The sequence below is a fragment of the Festucalex cinctus genome, chromosome 11 (genome assembly GCF_051991245.1).
Source record: "Festucalex cinctus isolate MCC-2025b chromosome 11, RoL_Fcin_1.0, whole genome shotgun sequence".
In the NCBI taxonomy this organism is placed as follows: domain Eukaryota; kingdom Metazoa; phylum Chordata; class Actinopteri; order Syngnathiformes; family Syngnathidae; genus Festucalex; species Festucalex cinctus.
Window position 1 is genome coordinate 14,560,739 of NC_135421.1, and position 23,829 is coordinate 14,584,567.

The 23,829-nt window shown below is 48.0% G+C and overlaps 1 protein-coding gene across 1 annotated transcript in view; it reads left to right on the forward strand.

Moving 5' to 3' along the window:
• Nucleotides 1–23,829, forward strand: part of ttn.2 (titin, tandem duplicate 2) — a 240,835-nt gene that overhangs the window by 61,561 nt on the left and 155,445 nt on the right. Inside the window, exons 43-72 of the mRNA XM_077537618.1 lie at nucleotides 220–4,014; nucleotides 4,502–4,780; nucleotides 4,963–5,526; nucleotides 5,618–5,899; nucleotides 6,562–6,840; nucleotides 6,922–7,203; nucleotides 7,295–7,573; nucleotides 9,036–9,323; nucleotides 9,407–9,685; nucleotides 9,760–10,041; nucleotides 10,184–10,462; nucleotides 10,650–10,928; nucleotides 11,277–11,555; nucleotides 11,648–11,935; nucleotides 12,014–12,292; nucleotides 12,585–12,866; nucleotides 12,947–13,225; nucleotides 13,296–13,574; nucleotides 13,648–13,926; nucleotides 14,013–14,300; nucleotides 14,409–14,687; nucleotides 14,790–15,071; nucleotides 15,976–16,254; nucleotides 16,336–16,617; nucleotides 16,745–17,023; nucleotides 17,405–17,692; nucleotides 18,140–18,418; nucleotides 21,183–21,464; nucleotides 22,680–22,958; nucleotides 23,527–23,814. Coding sequence (XP_077393744.1) covers nucleotides 220–4,014; nucleotides 4,502–4,780; nucleotides 4,963–5,526; nucleotides 5,618–5,899; nucleotides 6,562–6,840; nucleotides 6,922–7,203; nucleotides 7,295–7,573; nucleotides 9,036–9,323; nucleotides 9,407–9,685; nucleotides 9,760–10,041; nucleotides 10,184–10,462; nucleotides 10,650–10,928; nucleotides 11,277–11,555; nucleotides 11,648–11,935; nucleotides 12,014–12,292; nucleotides 12,585–12,866; nucleotides 12,947–13,225; nucleotides 13,296–13,574; nucleotides 13,648–13,926; nucleotides 14,013–14,300; nucleotides 14,409–14,687; nucleotides 14,790–15,071; nucleotides 15,976–16,254; nucleotides 16,336–16,617; nucleotides 16,745–17,023; nucleotides 17,405–17,692; nucleotides 18,140–18,418; nucleotides 21,183–21,464; nucleotides 22,680–22,958; nucleotides 23,527–23,814 — 12,237 coding nt within the window. The remainder of the gene's footprint in view (nucleotides 1–219; nucleotides 4,015–4,501; nucleotides 4,781–4,962; nucleotides 5,527–5,617; nucleotides 5,900–6,561; nucleotides 6,841–6,921; nucleotides 7,204–7,294; nucleotides 7,574–9,035; nucleotides 9,324–9,406; nucleotides 9,686–9,759; nucleotides 10,042–10,183; nucleotides 10,463–10,649; nucleotides 10,929–11,276; nucleotides 11,556–11,647; nucleotides 11,936–12,013; nucleotides 12,293–12,584; nucleotides 12,867–12,946; nucleotides 13,226–13,295; nucleotides 13,575–13,647; nucleotides 13,927–14,012; nucleotides 14,301–14,408; nucleotides 14,688–14,789; nucleotides 15,072–15,975; nucleotides 16,255–16,335; nucleotides 16,618–16,744; nucleotides 17,024–17,404; nucleotides 17,693–18,139; nucleotides 18,419–21,182; nucleotides 21,465–22,679; nucleotides 22,959–23,526; nucleotides 23,815–23,829) is intronic.

Consider the following 23,829-nt stretch of genomic DNA (forward strand, 5'->3'; position numbering starts at 1 on the left):
GGAAAAAGATGGGGCAATATGATATGGAACCCATTTTAACCACTCCAGTAGTCATATTTTGTGAATTTGAGGGAAAATCGTGTTAGCTTTAAATTCAAACCCAGCTGATATGGAGAACGCCGCTATGGTATTTCTCTCTCACGGCAGGATGCATTCATTTTGTTGTGCGGCCACGATGACTTTTTTTCTTATTAGTCTTGCTCAATGTTGTCCCGACAGAGCTTTCTAGAACCACTGTCACCACCGTGGAGGAGCAAGAGGAGACCTACTACACCGGCGTCCAGTTGCCTCACAAAGCAAAAACACTTGAACTCATGCCAGAGCCCAAACGTTACTCTTCCACGATCGAGAAGAAAAAGGAGAAGCCAGTGTTTCTCAGCCTGCTCTCTCCAGTGACGGTGAGCGCCGGAGAGAGCGCCACCTTCAGTGTCAAAGTATCTGGCACGCCAAAGCCCACCGTTCAGTGGTCTCGCAATGGGAAAGTGATCAAGAGTTCTTCTGTGTATAAGCTGGTAGAAGAGAAGGAGGAGTTCAGCTTAATTATCACTCGCGTTACATCAGAGTACGAGGGCGAGTATTCCTGCACCGCCTCCAATAGGTTTGGCCAGACCACGTGCACCACGTACCTGGAGGTGAAAAAGGCGGACCTTAGCCAGGCAGAGAAGTGGGTCGAGAAAATGTTTCAGTACACAGGTAAACCTCCCACGTTCGTGACGCAGATTCAACCTCTGAGCTGCTCAGCAGGGATGGAGGTTCGTTTTAATTACAAAGTCGTTGGGGATCCAGTACCCAAAGTCCAATGGTTCAAGGGTACTTTTGAGATCCAATCTAGTCCTAAATGTGCCATTACAGCTAACCCAGACGGGTCTGGCTTTATTACCATCAAGGATGTCAAACAGGAAGACAGTGGCATGTACACATGTAAAGCTTCTAACCAGTTTGGGGAAGCGTCTAGTGGGGCGGAGCTGGTTGTGCTCAGGGAACAGCAGGTTGTAGTCCAGAAAAAAGGTTATAAAGTTTCCAAGACAGAGCAAGCTACTGAGTCTCGCTTGTACCAGGTTAGCCTCCCAGGACAGGACAGGCCCAGTTCCGACCAGATGGTTTACACCATTGGTACCGAAGACCGTCGGGTTATTCCCAGTGAGCAAGTGGGCTCCCTTACGGAGCTAGATATTACTGCCGCCACCGTTCACCGTGAGAAGGTGACCCATCAGGCAGCAGTGCTCCAACGTCTCGAGGTAGAAGAGAGAGTTTCAGAGGTGCCCACCCGCCCGGCCCGAGTTTCAGCTGTTTCTCAAAAGCAGCTTCGCGTGGCAGCTTTCACATCATCTGTTGAGGAGAGTCAGGACCTCACAGAGCAGCACGTTGACCGCATTCAGAGTCCCGAAGTCATTGAGCTCCAGACGAGAAGGGAGCAGAAGTCGCAAATGATGTCGGCCGTAGCCGAGGAGCTTACCCCTCTTGCTACCACTAGCACCAAGCCGCTGGCCGACAGAAAGTCAGTGTCAGTGAAGCCGAGATCAGAGCCCAAGCATCTAGTTAGCGGCCATCAGGTGGAGTCACAGATGGCAGTTATGAAAGAACAGTCCCAAGAGCTCTCGGGGGCACAGGCGGAGAAGGGCTACAAGGTGAAAGAGGGGGTTAAAATCTTGTACTCGGCCCAGTCCACAGAAAAATATGTACTCCCAGAGGGTCACACCTCTGAGTTAGCGACCGCAGACTCTGCTTTAAAGTCTTCTGTCAAGCAAGAGCAACATCGCCTAGTCCTGGCCTCAGTTAGCGAAACCAAACACACGCTGGCCAAGGAGACCGACTTGTCCATGCGGAGACCAGCAGAGGAGACAGCCCTCCACTCTAAGGACCGCATGATGAAAGTGAGCCTTGCAGCAGAGGAAATTTACCCGCTTCAGGCCGAGTCCTCTCAGCAGTTGCTGTCTCTGGACAGCGCCATATCCATTCAGTCACAGTTAGAAGGGGAGCAGCTACTGCACTTGCAGGTTATCACTGATCAGGACCTGCTCCCCTCTGAATCCAGCTTCACTTGCGAGAAACCTGACGCAGAGAGGGCGGGGAAAAGAAAAAGTCCTACTGTGTTGCACTTGGTCAGCCAGGATGAGCAGAGGACAGTGGTTTGTGAGGACACGTCTGAGTTTGAGGCCAGGGCGAGCACTGTTGCCGTTCAGCCAAGTAAGGAATCCCCTTCTCTTCTTCATCTCCAGTCAAGCCAGTCTGTTGAGGTGCTTCCCAAAGAAGGTATTCTTGTGACTGAGAAACCCGAACACCAGACAGCTACACAGAAAGCCGAAAAGGCTCGTAGTCATGCAGCTATCTTTGAGGAGAAACTCCAGCTGACGGCAGATCAGCACTCAGAGCTCAATTTGTCCGTGACTGGAGTTAAGTCTCAGCTTCGAACTGAACCCATTCCTCAGAGCATTCTCCAGCTGTCTTTTCAGCCCATGCAGCTGCCCAAGGAGACGCCCGTCACTTCTGACGTGAAGCAGCAGCGGGCGTTGGTGCAGAAGGAGGATCTCTGGAATGTGATGCACCTCACCAGCATGGCTGAGAGTCAAGCGATAGAGGCGGGTCATGCAGAGAGCCTGGTAGCTGTGGACAAAGTCACCGGTACGACTGCCATAGAGCCAAAGGTTCCCGCAGAGCCGGTCCAGGTCGAGGAGAAGGGGATCTGCACTGAAAGCAGTGAAATTCTCGAGGCCGCAGAGCAGGACTTTGCAGTCCAGATCCAGGAAGGCCAGTCTGTCAGGCAGTCGATAATGATGGATGAGAAACAAGTATTGACGGGCGAGCTCTCTCAAGAGATCACCAAGTCCGAGTCCGCTCAAGTCACAGCTACTAAGCAAGCCCAGCTGTCCCTGCTCGCGTCAGAATCCAAAGACAGCACAACTCTTCCAAAAGAGATGACGTTTGTGCTTCAGGTGCCAAAAGCATCCAGTGTGAGCGTCCGTCGTCAGCTCAGAACTGCTCTACAGTCTGCTGTAGCCAGTGAGCACCCAGTGTTGCTGGCAGACGTTGTAGGAGGGCTCCATGCTGCAGAAGTACAGGAAGTCAAAGTTCAGAGAGAACCCAGGCTCACATTGTTTACATACCTGATCACATCAACAGGCGCACCTTTGGAAATCACTCTGGCTTTCCAGGGTGAGTATCCTCGCACAGCTGACCTCAGAAGGGAACTTCAGGCAGCTCTCCACTCCATTGTCCACCAGGAGGCTCATGTTCTGACTTCAGATCAGCCAGGCACCATGCAGCTAGACAAACCTCAGAGGGCGCAGGTCTCCTCAGCCCCCTCGAAGCAAGTCAGTTCCTCCGTTGTGCAGACTGTGAGAGTGGCAGAGAGCTCAGTAGACTTTACTGGCTTTGAATCCCAAGCAGCGGCCCTCAGGACTGAGGCCAAAATGGCGGTGGAGTGCGCTTCAGCTGAACAGCAGGTTGTAGTCCAGGAATCCAGGGAGGCGAAGGTGGCGCAGTCCATTTCATCGCAGGTCCAAGTTTCCACGGAGGCCCGTGTGGCTTTTGAGCAGTCAGTGGTGGTGTCCAAAGAGGAGGTGAAGTCCATAATGAAGACCCAACGCAAAGTTGAAGGTGCCACGGTGCTTCCCGCCACCCTGCCTCCCGCCACAGCACCCCCTGAACTGGCTCAGGATATTAGCATTGTGGAGGATAGGATGGAGCAAGTTATCAAAGAGGAAATTTCTGTCCCCAGGCCTGAGCCGAGAGAGCGTCCTCTTATAGTTGCCACTCTGGAAGACGTAACGGTTGAGCAAGATGCTGAGGTAACATTTAGAACCAGCATCAAGTTTGCCACCCAGGTGAAATGGTTTTTCAATGGCCAATTGGTGCAAACTGGCAATGAGTTCAAGTGTTTGACGGAGCTCGACACTCACTCGCTGGTTATCAGAAAAGTTGTCAAGGAGAAACATGAAGGAGAATATGTTTGTGAAGCTGAGAATGAAGCTGGCCGAGCAAGAACATCTTCCAGACTCACAGTGGTCTCAAGAGGTTTGACATCAAGAGAAATCCATGTTCCATCTTTTCATCCCTGAGAGTCAATCATAATTCACCCAGACGTGTTTCATTTGTCTTTCAAATGTTCACATTTCACTCTAACTCATCTCATCTTGTATTTTTACACCTACTGTCTGAAGATCAGAACCAGAACCCTACTGGGTGCCTGATGCTGGTTTTCGGACAGCTTTCATGGTCTGTCATGGTCCGTTCTCCACCTGTCTGCATGCTTTCAAGTCTTCAACGTGGCCATCACCTGTTTTTGCCATCCGTAGCCTGAACACAAGCCCAACCAAAAATGCCTGAAATCAGGTTTCATAATCCTGGGACTTGTGTTCTTGCTATCAGTTTTTTTTTTCACCAAATGAAATAACATCCACCATCTGTCTCCTTCCTGTCTGACTGTCTGTGTTCTCCATAAAATCCACGCAGCTATGGTTCCACTGACATTTATCCTCTTCTTTGTCCATGTGCACCTCAGTGCCACCTATCTTTAGGCAGAGAATCACCCCTCTGGAGATCAACGCCGGCGACCATGCCAAGTTTGAGTGCGAGATCGAGGAGGCCCCAAGTGTGACCTTCAAGTGGTACAAGTCTGGTGTGGAGATCAAGCAAAGCGAGAAGTACCGCATCATCAGCCGGCACAATGGATCATCCCTGGAGGTCGTGAACCCTGTCAAAGCCGACAGTGGAGAATTCAGCTGCAAGGCCACCAACCAGTTTGGTGCTGCCAGCTGCGGTGCTTCCCTGGCAGTCACTGGTAAGACTTCCCGTTCCTTTACTGTGAAACAGAGAGAATGATCTTTTTTTTTTTTTTTTTTTTTGGTAACCTTGTACGTGTCGATGTAGTTATGATAGAAATGGCCCCTCACAGTGTTGAGCTGCCAGGTCTTCTTTTGATGTGTCCACTGTCTTAAGATATTTTCTGCCTGCTTTCCATAGAAATGTACCCGCCGCTTTTTGTATCAAAACCAGAGCCATTGACCTCCTTTGTGGGAAAAACAGTCATGTTCCAGTGCTCACTCACTGGATCGACACCCATGGAGGTGGTCTGGCACAAAGACAACATAGCCATCGCACCCTCAGACCACTACGCCATGAGGTGTGACAAGAACAAGTACTCCCTGCGCATCTCCAATCTTGAGCCCAGCCATCAAGGCGTGTACTTGTGCAAAGCGTCCAACAGCGTTGGCGCCGATACTTTTAACACAGAGCTCCAAGTTATCAACAAGCCCAAATTCATTAAGAGCTTTGAGCCAGTGTCTGCCGCCGTGAACCAGATGCTGAGGCTTGAGTGCCAGGTGGACGAGGACACTGGCGTGACAGTCACCTGGACCCGGGATGGTAAGAAGGTCCACCAGAGCCTGGAGTGTAAGCAGTCATTTGATGACAAGGTGGTGGTTCTGGAAATTGCCAAGTCCAAAGTGAAGGACTCTGGCGTGTACGTGTGCACCGCCTCCAATGAGGCCGGCAGCTCCTCCTGCGAGGCTCTGGTGACAGTCCAAGGTAAGACTTGACTGACTTGTTGGCCAACGCTCACACTTTGCATCGCTTCTTCTCTTTGACCAAAAGTTTTGTATTAACCACCCCCCTGCAGAGCCTCCTAGCTTTGTCAAGAAAATGGATCCAAGTATCACATGGAAGCAGGGAATAGCTGCTCGCTTGCATTGCACCATCAAAGGTTCCCCAGAGCTCCACATCCACTGGTTCTGGAATGAGCGAGAACTGAGCTCTGGAGACAAACACAAAATGTCTTTCGCAAACGGCACAGCCACATTGGAGATCATGAACCTTCTTGTCACTGACAGCGGCCGCTACACCTGTGATGTGTCAAACAATGCTGGCAGCGAGAGCTGCAGTGCGGCCGTCGCTGTCAAAGGTTGGTCCGAGTTATCATCTTGTGGTTTCACGTTCCTCGTCATTTTTTGGCGGTTTTGACTTCATGTACCGTAATAGTGACGTCCCATTTATCACTGGGGATTTTTTCCTGACCTATCAGCAATAGATGAAAATTTACGATTGGGAGAGGCCATCTATGCAGTTTCTTTTTCATTCCCTGTCCGGGGTTACTATGAAACTGGCACATAAGACAAAGAAATTGTACACTTAAGCACTTTTCAACCAAACAAAATAATTTGGTCGAGTGAAAGTAAAATATAACGCAAAATGCAAAGCATCATACCTAGAGAGGCTAACTGAAATTATCATCGATGTTACCATAATGCTACTTGAACAGTACATACATAGCATCAACACATACAAGCAGAGCTTCCAGCCATACTCATAGGCATGTTTTCTCATGACATGGGAACAACTATTGCTGTTGGGACTTGCTCTTTTTTGCTTGCTCTTAATGCTGCATCTGCTCCATGGGAGCTCAATGCATCTTGTGATACGACACTGAAGGCGCGCAACTCCAAATTGGCACTTGCCTGTTTAGTCTTAAAAAAAAGCCAAACCTACAAACGATCTCTTGAAAATCCACCATAAAGCGCAGGTTGAGAATGATGATATTATGCTCTTGACTTCCTCTGAAAACAGAGCCACCGTCCATTAAGAAAGAGCTGCAGATGGTGGAGGTGGTGAAGGGCGCCAGCGCTCAGCTGGAATGTGAAGTTGCGGGAAGCGCTCCCTTTGAGATCACGTGGTCCAAAAATAGGAGGACCATCACTAGTGACCACAAATTCAAGGTTATCTCCCAAGAGCCCATGTTGAGGCTGGAGATTCAGCCTTTTGAAAGTGCCGATATCGGAGAGTATCAGTGCGTCATATCCAACGATGTGGGCAAAGTCACCACCAAGGGCTTAGCTAAACTTAAAGGTTGGTCAAACATTAACATTCCTTTTGAAGTTCACTCTCTTGCCTCTAGCTGAGCTCTCGGTGGCTTCCATCTTTCTGTAGAGCCGCCAACCTTCACGAAGAGAGTTGAAAGTGTGACGGCAGTGCTCGGAAATGCATTGAAGCTTCAGGGAACTGTGAAGGGTTCCGCCCCCATCACTGTCAAGTGGATGAAAGACTCTGAAATTCTCAGAGACGACGATCCAAACATCACCATGTCGTTTGAGAACAATGTGGCAAGCTTGTGCATAGCCGTCGTGGCAATCAGCCATGCTGGCAAATACCTGTGCCATGCCGAGAACGAAGCTGGGCAACAGAAATGTGAAGCTGCGCTGACCGTCCAAGGTCAGACGACGTCCTGCACGCAGCCCCCTGTTTCTTCTCTTCTTTATTGTGAATGCTCAGTGTTTCTCCTTGTGTACCAATCTTATCTCAGAACCCGCTAGAATTGTAGAACCGGCAGAGTCCATCAGTGTGACGGCAGGTGATTCGGCTACGCTGGAGTGCACCATCTCCGGAAGTCCAGACCTGAAAGTGAAATGGTTCAGAGACGGCAAGGAGATGATCAGTGGGCGCAAATATAAGATCAGCCAGAAGGACAATGTAGTCTCCTTGAAGATTCTCAAAGCAGAAAAAGGAGACACGTCCGTGTACAAGATGGAGGTTACCAATAAAGTCGGCAAAGACCAGTGCACGTGCTCCGTGACGGTTCTAGGTGCGCTTTGCCCTATCTTCTTAAGTGTGATTACGTTTGTGGGGGACTTTGATGGAGAGCTGATCAAATCCAGCAGCCCTCGAGTTAAAGCTACTATATGGAGGATTTCCCCCAAAAAAATCTTAATAATTGCCTTTTTATTTGACCATTTATGACTAAAACATATTCTAATTAGTAGATCAACATCTTAGCTATTCACAATGAGTACTCCTACAAGCCTCTGGCCAATATTTTTCAGGAAGTGTCCGGTCCGAGTCCTTAGAATTTCCCGCCATCTTTCTGCGGGATGCGACGTCATGCGCGTTCTCGTCCATTGTTTCCTGTAGTCACTAATATAGAACTAGTACAGATTTTCGCTGCCACACACACCCGCTGCTACTCCACGGAAGGCTGCTTAAAAAAAAAATGAAAACAATGTCAAATGCCACGAAAAAAAAAAATCTAAACTTGATAGTGACCGACGCCGGGCAAGAACGAGAGTGAACTTCGGTTTGACATTTCAGCAGTGGAGAGAGTTCAGATCGGACTTGGATTAGAAAAGTGACTCACGGCTGGCTTTCTTTCTACTCTAAAAGGTAAGAAGCGAGTATCTTGACATTTAGAAAAAAATGTGTTGTTTTCAAATAGCAGTAACCTCAAGATCGATCACTTCTCGGTCATAACTAGGGGTGAAAGGAGGTAGACGGCAACATTTAGCGTGAAAGGGGCGGCAAGATTGAATGAAATAGAAAAGAATGACTATGAAGAACAGACATTCCATTCCGCAAAGTTTCAATCAGGCTAAATGTTGCGTTATTTTCCTCCGTGAAAACCGCCTATTGTAGCTACATTATGCTAGCGGAATGTGAACGCTACTACTGAATGGCGATAACATTCACGGCTGTATCACACTAAGCAGTGACTGGGTCTATATGTTTTTCTCAATCGTCAATTTCCATAAATGACAGCCCAGCTTTCGCCTAATGCACAATGACACTAGCCTGGGGGCAACAAACTAATAATGACTTGAATCAGGTTGATGTCCGTCGAGCGGGGTGACTACAACATGTAAATGCATATTGACGTCGGAATGAGGTCCAATTAATTGACGTAATTTGCACATCGCTTTGGAGTACAGCACAGAACTGGACTTCGACCGACTAAAGCAATATGATCTGCACGTCCCATGGACATCAATTGTTTAGTGGGGATCGAGACTCTCATTCCGTGAAGTGGCCAGCTTTGTATAACATTATAAAACTTCTTACCTCTGAAAACATAGTTTGATTGGATATGAAGAGCCCAGTCTTCAGTAATGAGGTCGTGCACGTACGAGTGCGCGCAGCGTGTACGAGCGTGCAGTTTGTTTTCGGTCACAGGTGGCAGTAGCGATTTGAAATTTTAAATCTTCCATATAGCTGCTTTAATATTCAGTTCTTTTTATAACTACTAATACACACATGACCTTCTCTTTGATATACAGACCGTATCATGCCGCCAGCCTTCACCAAGTTGCTAAAAAGGGTTGACGGCAACATTGGAAGCGACACCTCACTAGAGTGTAAGGTGTCTGGGTCCCAACCCATCACCATCGCTTGGTTCAAAGATGAGCGGGAAATTGAGTCTGGAGCCAAATTCCAGCTCGACGTCAAGGAGAACTCTGCCACACTAACCATCTGCCAGCTAGAGAAGGCTGATTCCGGCGTTTATAAATGCGTAGCCACCAACTCAGCCGGCGTGAAAGAAACTAGCGGCATACTTTATGTCAAAGGTGCGCTTGCAACTTGTGCTCCCGTTTTCATGATTTGATGCCGATGTGAAGTGCATGTTTCTTTTCCACTTCGTGGCCTCCAGAGCCGCCGGTATTCACAGTGGCGCCAGAGGACCAGGATGTTATACCGGGAACGACCGTTTGCCTTCAGTCCGCTTTCACTGGAACCCCTCCTCTTTCTGTGAAGTGGTTCAGAGAGGATAAGGAAATGATCAGTGGAGGCTCTTGTTTCATCAAGAAAGAAGCCTCCACCAGCACTCTAGAGCTTTCCTCCGTCAAGCCTGGCGACTCGGCGAAATATACGTGCCAGGTGTCCAATGACGCCGGCAAGGTGGACTGCACGGCGGTCCTCTTTGTAAAAGGTGCCCGTCATCACATACGTGAACATCACTGTTTGCTAACCTGACTACTAATCCTCATTCACCTCTTGTCTCAGAACCTCCCGCCTTTGTGATCAAGCCTGAAGCCACCAAGCTGGTGGTCAGCGGAGACACTGTCAAGTTGCAGTGCAAAGTGACGGGCAGTCCTGTCATAGGTTTCAAGTGGCTGAAGGATGGCATGGAGATCAGCCACAGTCCTAAATACACAATGACCTCAGTGGATTTGGTGGCCTCTCTGGACATAGTCAAGTGCACTGTTGAGGACAGTGGCGATTACACGTGCATAGCTACCAGCGAGGCTGGCAGCGACTCTTGCAGCAGCACAGTCACAGTCAAAGGTTTGTCCACTTTGCAGTAGAACTATACCTACCATTTTGGACCGATGTTTAGGGCGTTGAAGTGCTTTGATGACACAGGGGCAAGCCAACGGCAGTTCTGCAGTTTCATGTAACATGCTGACTGCTCAATGTGTTCTTCTAGAGCCCCCGGTGTTCGCTCGTGTCTTGGAGCATAAAGATATGGTGAAGGGTACTGAGATGATGCTGGAGGCCCAAGTGTCTGGTTCCGCCCCATTTACTGTGTCATTTTACAAGAACACAAAGCTGGTGAGGAACGATAAGAGACACAGGATCACAGTGAAAGAAGACCTGGTGGCTCTGCAGATTCTGGCTTTGGAGGCTGGGGACGTGGGCTTGTACCAGTGTGCGGTGGAGAACGAAGTGGGGAAGGCCACTTGTGAAAGTCAAGTCACTCTTAAAGGTCAGTTCAGAAGATCTAGCGTCATCTTTGTGTTTAGGACAGAGGATCGAGATGGTTATCTCCCCAGTTTTGTCACCAAGTTATCAAACAAATTCTTATACCTTACCTGCTTCTGACATTGACATTCTATTGTCTGTGTATATTTTTTATGATCTAACACAAGGCATTCTGATGAATTCTGTTGTAGAACCCCCTTCGTTTTTGCAAAAGCTGGAGGGCGTCAGTGCCTTGGTAGGCAGCGAGATGTCTTTGCAGTGCACCCTGAAGGGCTCGGAGCCCATGACCGTCACCTGGCTCAAAGACAACTATGAGCTGAAAGAAGCTGAAAATGTTCAGATTTTGTATGAGCACCAGACAGCCCTGTTGCACATCACCAAGATTCACAGCCAGCATGGCGGCAAATACTCATGCTACGCCCAGAATCAGGCAGGGAGTCAGACCTGCTCGGCCGTCCTGACTGTTAAAGGTCAGTAGTCCTCCAAAAAATCAAATTGTCGCCTGAACCTCAGAAGTGAATGCACGTCCCGCCGGGTTAGCCAGACCACATACAGCAGTGCCAAACTTCTGTTTGTCATGGGACAAATAGTAGTTGTGGCTGTAAAAGCCATTTTTATATGTATACCCACCACCTCATAATATCAACTTACAAATTATTGTTGCAAAAGGTGTCTCGGAAAAGTTCAAAAACTGGATCCAGCGTGTCTTCATGGCAACGTGACGCTCAGGGCCATGGGAACTTCTTTATCTGGTCTGATGTTGTAACGTACGTGTATGAGTCTGGAGAAATTGATGGCTTTTGTCCTTCGCATCTTAGAACCGGCTAAGGTCACAGAGGAGGCGAAGTCCATCAGTGTGACTCAAGGGGATCTGGCCACCTTGGCAGCCAGGTTCTCGGGCACCAAGCCACTTAAGGTGCGCTGGCTGAAGGCCGGCAAGGAGCTGGTCTCTGGCCAGAGGTACAAAGTCCAAAGCACAGACTCCAGCTCTGTCCTCAAAATCAATAAAACAGATAAGAGTGACGATGGCGACTACACTTTTGAGGTTTCAAATGATGTCGGTAGCAGCTCGTGCAAGGCGACGCTCACAATTTTGGGTCAGTTGACAGGATTTGTACCAAACTGTTAATCACGGGGTTCGCTCTTGATGCACGCACTATTGCTAACCTCTTTGCTTTTTCCACGTCAGATCAAATCATTGCGCCGACATTCACGAGGAAGCTGAAGCAAAGCGAAGGTATCAAAGGCTCCTTTGCACATCTTGAGTGCGTGGTGTCGGGCTCTCTGCCCCTCAGCATCCAGTGGTACAAAGACGAGACCCAGATCCAGGCGGACAACAAACACAAGTGCACCTTCTTTGAGAATGTAGCTTTCCTGGAAATCTCTGATCTGGATAGCAAAGATAGCGGAAGCTACGCCTGCATCGCGAAGAACAAGGCGGGAAGTGCTCAGTGCTCGGGCACCTTGTTTGTTAAAGGTTTGAATCCCTTTTGTCTTGGTCAGGTTAAGAGTCACGGCAAGCATGTTCACAAAGATTGATTCTGTGCTTTTCCAGAGCCTCCCTGCATTATTGAACCACCAGAATCGATGAATGTTCTGCCGGGCTCAAAGGTCCATTTCAGTGCTTTGGTCTCAGGCACACCGCCGCTGACCATAAAATGGTTTAAGAACCAGAAAGAGATCTTGTCCAGCTCCGACTGCCTGGTGATAAAAGACAACGAGTCCACTTCTTTGGAGCTCTTCTTTGTTAAAACCTCAGACTCCGGTGACTATGTCTGTGAGGTCCACAATGATGTCGGCGCCATCTCCTGCCAGGCCACACTCTTTGTCAAAGGTTCCTCACCAGAGCTACTTCCTGTTACATTTTCACATTGTTAAAATTAAAATCATTGAAATGAAAAAGACGAACAAACAAATTTGCCTAAAATATTGACAAACAGAACAGAACCACAAGTGGTTTTGTATTTTCATGAATTTGGTTCATGTTCAAATGCAATATTGTTCACACCCTTATCAGCTGATAGGCCAAAGTGAAAAATGTGAGATTTGTTGGGTTAAAACACAAACTTGAGTCTTCCTTTTGAAGTCTTTCTGACAGACACGCGTGTGATTGTTTCTTCCCGCAGAACCACCAAAGTTCACGCGCATGCCAGCACGCCTGTCTGTGATCCGACCGGGTCAGAGTCAAATGTTTGAGTGCCAAGTGAGCGGCACACCCGAAATAGATGTCTACTGGTTCAGGGAGGGTTCTGAGATCAGCCCCGACAGTCACCACAAGATGGCCTTCGTTAACTCCGTGGCCACCCTAGAGCTGCGCGGAGCCAACCTCAAAGACAGTGGGACGTACTTCTGCGAAGCTCGTAATGAAGCGGGAAGCGAGAGCTGCAGCATGGAACTCCAGGTCAAAGGTTGGTTCAGGCACAAGTCCACGTAGCTGTTACAGGGTTCCAAATTCCGAGAGGATGACTGTGTTGTTTCCCGACATTAGAGCCGCCCGTGTTTCTGCGAGAGTTGACGCCGGCTAGCGTAGTGACAGGCTGCGGCGCCTCGCTGAACTGTCAGCTGGCCGGCACAGCTCCCTTTGAGATCACATGGCACAAAGATGGCAAGGAGCTGAAAGCCAGCGCTAAACACGGCCTCTCGCTGCTCAATGACACGGTGGGCCTAGAGGTGAACAGATGTGACGCAAGCGATGTCGGCGAATACCAGTGTACTGTCGCCAATGAGGTTGGAAGCTGTAGTTGTAAGGCCACACTGAGCCTCAAAGGTTGGTCTGTTCAGATTTGAAATGGTCTCAGGTTGGACTGCAAGAATTAATACCCAATTTTCTCAAACAGAACCGCCAACATTTACCAAGAGAATGGAAAATGCCACCTGCGTTCTGGGTAAAAAGGTGCTCTTTGAGTGCGTGGTGGACGGCTCTCCACCCATTTCTGTGCAGTGGCAAAAGGATGGGAACTGGATTTTGGAAGATCCAAAGATTGAGAGAACATTTGAGAACAATGTGGCCACTCTCAGGATCCCAGTGTGCGAAGCGGGTCACAGCGGGTCTTACACCTGCCAGGCCATGAATGACGCGGGCCAGGATAAATGTGTCGCCACCCTGTCGGTCCAAGGTACTAACCCCTCCTTTCAGATCTTGGTCTGATGCCAGACCTGCTGTAACCTTGCAAATGTACTGGCTTGCAGAACCTCCTCAGATCTCAGAGAAACCCGAGTTGGTCAAGGTGACAGCTGGTGATCCGGTCAGTCTGGACTGTAAGGTAACAGGCTCACCGGAGCTCAAAGTGCGTTGGCTGAAAGAGGGCAAGGAGCTGCAGTCTATCCGTCAGCACAAGCTGAGCTTTGAGAACAACATCAGCAGCCTGAAGATTCAGTCAGCGCAGAGAGAGGACGAAGGCGACTATGTCTTTGAGGTGTCCAACCACATCAGCAGCTGCAGTTGCATTGTCAAAGTGGTTGTGTCAGGTGGGTGCGAAGGGCACTGGGTATGAAGAACACTTTGACCTCCGGAGCAAGATCATCATTTTTTGTGTTTGCCCTCCTGGTCACAGAACAAGTCATCCCGCCGAGCTTCATTAAGCCACTCGGAGAGATGCAAGAGATTCTGGGCACCTTTGTTCAGATGGTTTGCAAGATATCCGGGTCTATTCCCATCTCTGTAGAATGGCAGAAAGACGGCACCAAGATCTCCAGTGGTGTTAAACACAAACTGATTCAGCAAGACAACTCTGTGTGCGTGGAAATTGAGCACTTGGAGATTTCCGATGCAGGTTCCTACTCTTGCAAACTCAGCAACGCGGCAGGAAGCTGTCAGTGCACTGGAATCCTGAAAGTCAAAGGCAAACAATCCCTTTTATTTATTTATTTATTTATTGTTTGGGATTGGTCACTTGATCCTCCACTTGAGGATCTGCCGTTATAACGTGCTCCCTTTTCCTTGTCTGTAGAACCTCCCAGCTTTGTCACCTCACTGGAGTCCCAGGCAACCGTCCCCAATGCAACGGTTCGTTTCAAAGGGACGTTCAAGGGAACACTGCCCTTCAGTGTCAAGTGGTTCAAGGATGATTTGGAGCTGATGACAGGGCCCACTTGTCTCATGGGGCTGGAGGGGCTCTCCTGCTTCCTGGAGCTCCACTCCGTGGGTGCCACCCAGAGCGGCGTCTACTCATGCCAAGTCAGCAACGATGCCGGTTCCGTGCGCTCCAGCGCAGACTTGACGGTCAAAGGTTCGACAATCGTGACGTTGCTATGTCTTGTGCAGCTTTGTCAGCGGTAGCAATAGCACAGCATTGTTGTTGTTGCTCATGCTAATGTTTCGGCCTTTCCAGAACCACCAGAGTTTGTGCTGAAACTCCCGGCCGATAAGTGTGTGAAGCGGGGCGAGCCACTCCGCCTGGAGTGCCGCGTCACCGGTACCGGACCCATCCACGTGACCTGGTACAAGCAGGACACCAAGCTGATGGACGGCGGCAACTGTAGCACGTCGTTTGTTGGCTCACTGGCCACCCTGGAGCTGCACACGGCTGCCTTTGATGATTACGGAGTTTACACGTGCGAAGCTCACAGCGACGCCGGCAGTGTCAGCTGTAGTACCACTCTTACTGTGAAAGGTTGGTTTTTCACTGACTTCCTGTCAGTGAGGTGCAGATCACATAGCTTAAAGCTGTCATCCATGACCAACTCCTCTATTTCACAAACAACGCTGCCTTCGTCAACCTTAAACTGAAGGTTGCGTACCACCATTGTAATCCTCCTCGTCTTTTTTTTTGTACCACTCGCACCTTTTAGTGTTTTGGGTAACTAAAATCTATACAAGCTGGCATGGGGTGAGGGATGGACCAGATTCCTGGACTGGTTACCAGTCAAGCACAGGGCACTTTGTCCTAATTTTTCAGTTTTTGAAATTCTATCCATCCGCAAGGACACTTCTCCACAAACATGAATTCACATCGAATGTATTCTTCAATGAGCTGCATGCGAAGGAAGCCAGAGAAAGCCCATGCAACCACGGGGAGAACACGCCGTACAGCGTTTTTTTTTTTGTGTTCTGTAAAGCGCTTTGTGACAGTTCAGGCTGTTTGAAAGCGCTATATAAATAAACTTGAGTTGAGTTGAGTTGAGTTGAGTTGAGTTGAGCTAGTGCCAGTCATTATTCGGTAGCACCTATCCTCATTAGGGTAGCAAGGTGGGGAACACACATTACCCTGGAATTGAAAGTCTTAAATTCACCTAACATGTTTTTCGAATGTGGGAATAAGGTGGAGAACCGGAAGAAAACCCACGCACGCATGGGATACCTGCAAACTTCACGGAGGAAGATTTGAACCCAGAACCTCAGAGCTGAGAGGCAGACGTTTTAACCGCTCGTGTTGACACCATCCAAATTTCCCCAATCCAAAATTCTCACAATAGGAGAGGGGTCAAGAGGATCAGAGCTTTTTGGATGTCAGCTTTAAGATTTTGCCACCTGTGGGTGTCCTGTACTTCTGTAACGATGTGCTGGTGTTCTCGTAGACCCGCCATCATTCATTAAAGTACCTGAACCGGTAGAGGGGCTGAAGGGGAAGGACGTGAGTCTCTACTGCGAGATGAGCGGTACACCCCCCTTCCAGACCGCCTGGTTCAAGGAGGGCAAGCCTCTGATAGAGAGCAGAAAGTACAAGATGTTGAGCGAGGGCACCTCGGCCACACTGCACATAAACGAGATCGAACCCGCCGATGCTGGCCGCTACGAGTGCAAGGCGTCAAACCCCGTAGGCAGCGACACCTGCCAGGCGTCCGTTCAATTAAGAGGTCAGTGGACTTCAAAGCGTGAAGTACAGAACCCAGATTAGATTTCTTCCCTTCACTGACTGGTTTGTTGGTCTTCTCCAGAACCTCCATCCTTCGTGGAGAAACTGTCCAACGCGACGGTGGTTCTGGGACAGGAGGTGAGCCTCGCGGCCACCGTCAGGGGCTCCGAGCCCATCACCGTGTCTTGGGTTCTGGATAAGGACCACATTCTTAGGGACGGCGACAACAGAAAAATCAGCTTTGAGAACCATCAGGCGTCTCTCAAAGTTTTTGCGGCTGACGCTGCGGCGGCGGGCCGGTACACCTGCCAACTGCGCAATGATGCCGGGAGTACGGATTGTTCCGCAAACTTGACTGTTCTAGGTTGGTAACCAAATAATTCTCTCTTTCTGCTATAGTGTTTCCCCATTCCCCAAGCAGCCACGTTTTTTTTTTTAGTTTTTTTTTTTTTTTTTTTGACCACCTTGTGCTCCGTGTGTGTCGCTTCCAGAACCTGCCAAGATCGTGGATAAGCCCGACGCTCTGAGCGTGACAGCTGGTGACATTGCCGCCCTAGAAGTCAAAGTGTGCGGCACCCCAGAGCTGGTGCCCAAGTGGTTCAAGAACGGTGTGGAGCTGGCCTCGGACAGGAAATACAAAATTTCCTTCTCCCGGATGATCTCCAGCCTCAACATACTGGCAGCGGAGAAACTGGACTCTGGAGAATACACCTTTCAGGTCATGAACCAGGTCGGGAAGGACCTGAGCAAAATTAATCTCACTGTCTTAGGTTGGTGCCACTTTGTTTTACTCACGTTACTATGAAAATTGTGTGTCTATATCGTCGTGCGTGGCTCTTTGATGTTTCCAATGTTTCTATGCGCCCACCCTTGTCGCTATCATTGACGTGTCCAGTGTATATGTGCTTGCATTGATTTCTTTTATTTTTAAAAACTTTTAAAAAGGGAATATTGCAACTTATACGTACCCGTGTCTGTTTCTACAGTTGTGTCACGCCTATGTCTCTTTCATTGACATTCCAACTCATAGGAAGTTGTGCTTGTATACCCCCTGCCTAGTTCTTGCTTGTCTTTTTGCCTCTTGTAACAAACAGAGAGACAAAGTCTTAGACTTGTGCTATCCCACCTTTGCTGTCTTCCTCCCCTGCCAGACAAAATCATCCCACCTTCATTCACGAGAAAACTAAAGGACTGTAACACGGTGGTGGGCAAAGCCGTGGAGATGGAGTGCAAGGTGTCGGGTTCGACCCCTTTCACCATTTCCTGGTACCATGATGACGAGGAACTCTACAGCGGGCCCACCTATGACATCTCCTTCAGTGACAACAGCTGCACCCTTCGTGTACCGACTCTTAAGCTGTCTGACTCGGGACGCTACCGGTGTAAGGCGGTCAATGAGGCGGGATCCAGCGAGACGAGCGCCGCCTTGGACGTCAAAGGTAAACCGAGTCTGCTATGCGGCAATGCACATGTCTACCCTTAGCAATTTCTTGTTCATTTGAACGCCTGCTACGAACCTAAGGTGTATCGTGTGACCAAAAGACAGAAAAGAAAATATGGAGTGCACAAGAGCCCGGTTTTGCCAGTACAATGGAATAACTTTGGTGATTGTGATTAATATCAAGAAAACATGCATGGAAAATGGTTCACCGGGTATTGGATCTTCTGTTGCTTTGTTGCCATCATTACATTTGTCCAAACAAATTCAAATGAACAAGAAACTGAAGAAATAATTTTTCCTGTGACTGTACATGCTTGTGGTGACAGTGTCAGGACTATTTAGTGCCAATCAACTAAATGTCTTTGGATTTGATGATAGCCCCCAACAAGCAGAGCAAAATTCCCACAATAGTTTTTCCGTCATCATGACTTGTCGTCGTCCACAGAGCCACCGTCTTTCGTGGTCCCGCCGCAGCCGGCCGAGGCCACGCCGGGGTCAGACGTCACCTTCTCGGCCATTGTGAAGGGTAGCGCCCCTCTCAGGTTGAAGTGGTTCAGGGGGGCCAAGGAGCTGGAGGCCGGACGGGACTGTGACTTCTCGCTGAAGGACAACCGGGTCCTGCTGCAGCTCTACCGGGTGGACAGGAGTCACGCTGGAGAGTACACGTGCCAGGTCATCAACGACGTGGGCAAGGAGAGTTGCCCCGTCAACCTCCTGCTCAAAGGTCAGGGGCTGTTTTCATGCTTAAATCTTCTCCCGTGACGCTTTTATTTATGTATATATTATATTTATATATATCCTTCCTGAAGCCGACCTTGGGATAAGCACTAGTTACCTCATTCACTCCCAGCCATTTTCTCTGAAGCAAACCCCCTTTCCCTTTCCAGCTGTCTTACTGGATTTTGAATATTTTGCAAGGCCCACAGAATATTGTGTTCTATTGCTGTAAAAATATCGAACCTACCAAAAGAAAGATTAGTCAGTTCTATCAGGAGGATAAAGTATATTACTATCGGTTTCCGTTTTGCAGTGATAAACATGAGACTATAGCTAAGTTTAGTCAATACTCACATTCCTGGTGAAAACACTGACAGAAAGAGTTTGTTGCAACATGGCCCTGGCTGACCTCTTATACTCTGCTGCCACCTGCTCATTTTTTTTTATTTTTAAATAACTACAATTGCTTTAAGCCACCTCTTCATGTCAGAAGCTGCATCAAACCTTCTGTATGCTCTTACATAAAAAAAAAAAATGTAAACACTAGGGGTGAGAATCTCTGACAAGAGGCCGATTCGATATGTATCTCGATACACAGGTTGTGATTCGATTGAAAAACGATTATCTTTCAGAACAGAACGGTTCGATACGGTTCGATTAAGTTTAGGAACGATACAATTTTCGATTCGATACGATTCAATTCAATATTCAAAAGTTAGTGACATTTGTTGCTTGTAAACATTAATCTTAAAACACCACAAATTTTTGCAGTATCTACAAATGTGTGAAAAAAGAACAACAACAATGTCTTCTATATTTTTATATATTGAATCAATTATTTAAATGGACCGCAACAAAGGGCTGGGCGATATGACTGAAAAATGTATCAGTTTAACTATTCATTAGTCGTTATTGAGAGTTCTAATGTTTTTTTTTTAAATTCAAAATAAGGATCAGGAAAACAAAAGGCTGATAATTCAATTTGAAATATAAATATTTAACCTTTAAAAAGACACCAACACAATTAAACAGAATATGTGCACATTGTGAAGTATTTCAGAAACATAAATTTAAGACATGAAATAAACCTACCGTCCAGCCAAAAGAAATATGAAGCCACCTTATGGAACAATAAATCTATCAAACACATTTTAACCACTTAATATAGCCAAAAATATTTCCAAAAGTGCCCTTCCCTTTTTATCAACAATTTTTGTTTTTAACAATTTTTGTTTTTCTTTTGCCATCACATTCATTTTTGGTTAATGTATGACATCTTTTTTGTTTGTTTTTTTAAATCTGAGACACGATGATGACCACGGAATCACTACGGTTTATGTTTTGTTTTTTTGGGCTGTCCGTAATCGCGGGCACGTCTCAGTTCTCCTATCTGCTGCTCATGCTAGTTGTATACATTGACAGGGAGCCACAAACCGAGAAATGAGATACAGTACTTGCAGTGTGCTTTTAGCATAGCTGGTGTGTTGGCTGTGGGACATACCTGTGTCGTTTGAATCCATGCATTGGATCGTCACGGGAGTTAGTCTTTTTGGCTCGCGCGCAGTACCAACGCCGGCCCGGGACATACAAGTGTACCGAGAGGACTCGATAGCCATGGGAAATACCGAGATGTACGGCACCAGCTTCTGCTAACTGTCTCCAGTGCATGTTGTCACTCGTTGTGCGCGACTGCGCGCGCGCGCGCGTGCTGTGTCGCGAGCACGCCGTTGACGGTGGGCCCTCCCAAAAAAAAGGTGCGTGACGTCTTTGCATTATGTTTACAACATCCGGGGAATGAAGCGTCTGAGTGCTACTTTGCTAGCTCTCTGTAAACACGGAAGTAGCTTGAATAGTGATGCTACTGAAACGTAAACAAAACAAGTAGGCACGGTGCAGAACTATTGCTATTGTTATGAAAACCATAAAGCCTCACTCGCAACCGATTCACAGCCACGTGATATCCGGTCCACAGCTTTACAAGCAATGTATCTTAGGATTCCCGGCGGATTTTGTATCGGTTGACGAGTCTGCTGCCGATACGTTCGTTTAGCTCCCCTTGACGACCGATGGTTCGGTCGAATCGTTTTTTTGTCCCACCCCTAGTAAACACGTGTTTGGGAGTGAAGAACCAAGTATTAAAAAATGTTTTTACACGTTTTTGGGTTTAATGAGTTAATGGATGGATGGAAGGTTATGCTAAAGAATTCTGTGTAATAAATAATGTTAATAAATAAGTTTTACTCGTGTACAACTGCTGTAAATGGCTAGACTACATAAACGTAAAAGCAATCAGTGCCAATTTTTGAAGAGCAATAATCAGCCTATTCATTTGTCAGACACGAGTTGCCTGTCCTTTTGTTAATGCTGAAAGTCATGTCATGTTCCTAATGGAGTTTTGTGTGTCTGTATGTGGCTGATGATTACGGTTACATTAGACAGAGAGTAACGGATGAATAGATGGCTCAAATAGGTGACGATGAGGTCTTTTTATGAACGCAGCGAATTAATACATAGTCAGCAGCATTCCTGTGAACTCCCCTCCCATTCTCTTCTGGATAATCAAAACAATGGTTATTCCCTTAAAAGGAAGTTTGCAGAATAAACGTTTCGGTACAGTTACGCAACGGAGTGACATGAACTTAACTCACCTTCGTTCATTCTCCCATTTTGTTTGAGGTTGAAATTCATGTTACAAAGGGACTTTTGCGTCTATATGTGCGTCCGAGCGGATTGTGACTGACTGCCGCCATCCGTTGGCGTCCCTCTTGCAGAGCCAGCAAAGTTTGTGAAGAAGCTGAAGGACGTGTCTGTGGAGAAAGGCAAAGCGCTGAGGCTGGAGTGCACGTATTCGGGAACGCCCGAAATCTCGGTGAGCTGGTTCAAGGACGGCCAGCCGGTGTTTGCGTCATACAAATACAACCTGAGCACCACGGAGAGCGCCTGCATCCTGGAGTGTCTGAGCACAGACGACAAGGATGCTACCGGAAAGTACGCCTGCCGCGTGGCCAACGAGGCTGGCACGGACGAATGTGAGGCCGCCGTTGCCATCCTGGGTGAGTGCACCAACCATGGCGACCATTCTCAAACTTTGCTCCAGCGAGGGAGACCCCTCAACCCAATTGTCGTGCCGAGCCCTATGTACATGCGGAGTCTTGGGGATCTTTCCATTCGAAGTCATTATCGCCAAAGGAACAAAACTTTTCATTTCTGTGCCTACCACTCTAGCACTAAAGAATAAAAGAAATAATCAATAATTCAATAATTGTACATTTTATAAAGCACCAAATGAAGACAAGTCGCCGCAAGGCGCTCTACAGCAAGGTCTAACCTTGCACGTACCCTCTGAGCAAGCACAGCTAAGGAAAAACCTACTTAATTTTCAATTGTAGGAAGAAACCTCAGGCAGACTGGGCTCAGAGGACGACCATCTGCCCTGGTCATTCGAACAACAGTAAAATAATACAGAGTACAGAAATGTGGTTTTGAACACAAATCATCCAATGGGAAACCTGAAATCATGAACAAAGAAAAAGAATACCAAACATTCAACACTTATTTCCATAGTATAGCTCGTTATCATACCATCCTGACAAAGTTCTTTTCATCATACAAGAGGAACTAAGTTACGATTAATGCACAATATTTAGCGACATTATTTTTCAAAAATAATCCCAGCGTTTTGTACCGTTTACGTTTTATTCATCATGTGCAATGATGTCAAGAATTTTGTATGTTACATAAATGTAACTGCATCACACTATACAGTTGATTGTCTGCGTGTTAGGTTTAAGTTAATAAATTAATCAAGTTCTTTATCTCGATCACGATGAAGTGAACCTGAAAGTCTGTGAAAATGCTGCAATTCTAATGTGGAAGAAGTGCGCATCAGCTGGTGGCAATGGATACATCCAACCACCCTTTCTCTATGCTTGCCAGTCAATGTCAGACAAGCAAATAATTGATCACCACTTCTGGACAAACAATTGGCCGGTCACCTTCAATGACCCTGATGTTTTTAGAATGTGGGAGGAGTTCACAGAGAAGCCACCTGTGCGTGGTGGAGACTCCACACATGAAGGCCAGAGTTCGGAGTCAAACCCAGATCCTGGGAACTGTGAGGCAGGCAGGCAGCACGTCAGCTTGAAATGTTCCTAAAACAAGTCCTGTCTAGGGCATCGTGTTGAATTGGCATTGACGTGACGAAGGGAAAGCATTCCCTGAACCCCGAAGACAGGCCAAAGGGTCTTGACCATGTCTCCTCCCCGCAGAGCCGCCCTACTTCCTGGAGCCCCTGGAGCCCATGGAGGTGACGGCCGGCGATGCCGTCTGCCTCAAGTGTCATGTGGCGGGCACTCCCGAGATCAAAGTGTCCTGGTTCAAGGGCGACGGCAAGGTGCGCTCCAGCCCCACCTGTAGGCTGGAGTTTGCCAAAGGCGTGGCCTGCCTCAAACTCAGCAAGGCCACCAAGGCCGACGTGGGCGAGTACACCTGCAAGGCCGAGAACAAGATCGGGACGGCAACCTCCACATGTCGCCTCAGTGTGCAAGGTCGGTCAGATCCACTGGCGGAAAATGTACTTTTACAGTAAATGATTTCTTTATTTGTCAGGTTTGCCTGTTTGACATTTATTAAACACGACAAAGAGGAGAGAAGACACTCAGTTCAAAGCTCGCTGCACTCTCTGAAAAAAAACCCTCCCTCACCCTCTCTTTTTATTTGGTTTCCACGCCCCTAGTTACATAGGTGTTGTAATGCAAGCAAAGCAGTTGGAACTTAGTGTACTAAGTGTGTGGTCAAATTTGCAATGATTTCTTAACATAAAATAGGCAGCCTCAGCAGACTGGCTCGAACCATTCTGTTGCGTTAGATTTTCTGGTTGTTGTGCTTCTTGAGTCATCTGTTATTCAGCAATTTACTGCTGATTGGATGAATTGATGAAGTTGAAGCCACATGCACAATTTGTAGATTATTTCAGTGATTTCTTGGCATACCACTAGAGGGTGCGCTCACACCACCAGTGAGTCAAGTGAGCTACTCTGATGCCTGATGGGCACCTATGAGCTCAGGGTCAGGGGGTCAGGCTGGCCTTAAATGACGGTCACTTCCCTCCCTCAGAGGCCAAAACTCCGCCGAGCTTCCCGAAGAAGATCGTGAGCCTCCAACAGACGTTGGGCTCGACGGTCCGTTTTGAGTGCCGTGTGGCCGGCTCCTCCCCCCTGGACGTTTCCTGGTTGAAGGATGGCGAGCCGGTGCGGGACGGGGACGACTTTTCCACTGTCTACCACGACAACACAGCCACGCTCACCATTAACCGCAGTGAGATGAGGCACGCTGGGGAATACACCTGCGTGGCCACCAACAGCGTCGGCTCAGCGTCGTGCAGAGCCAAGCTCACCCTGCAAGGTCTGTGCCGGAAAA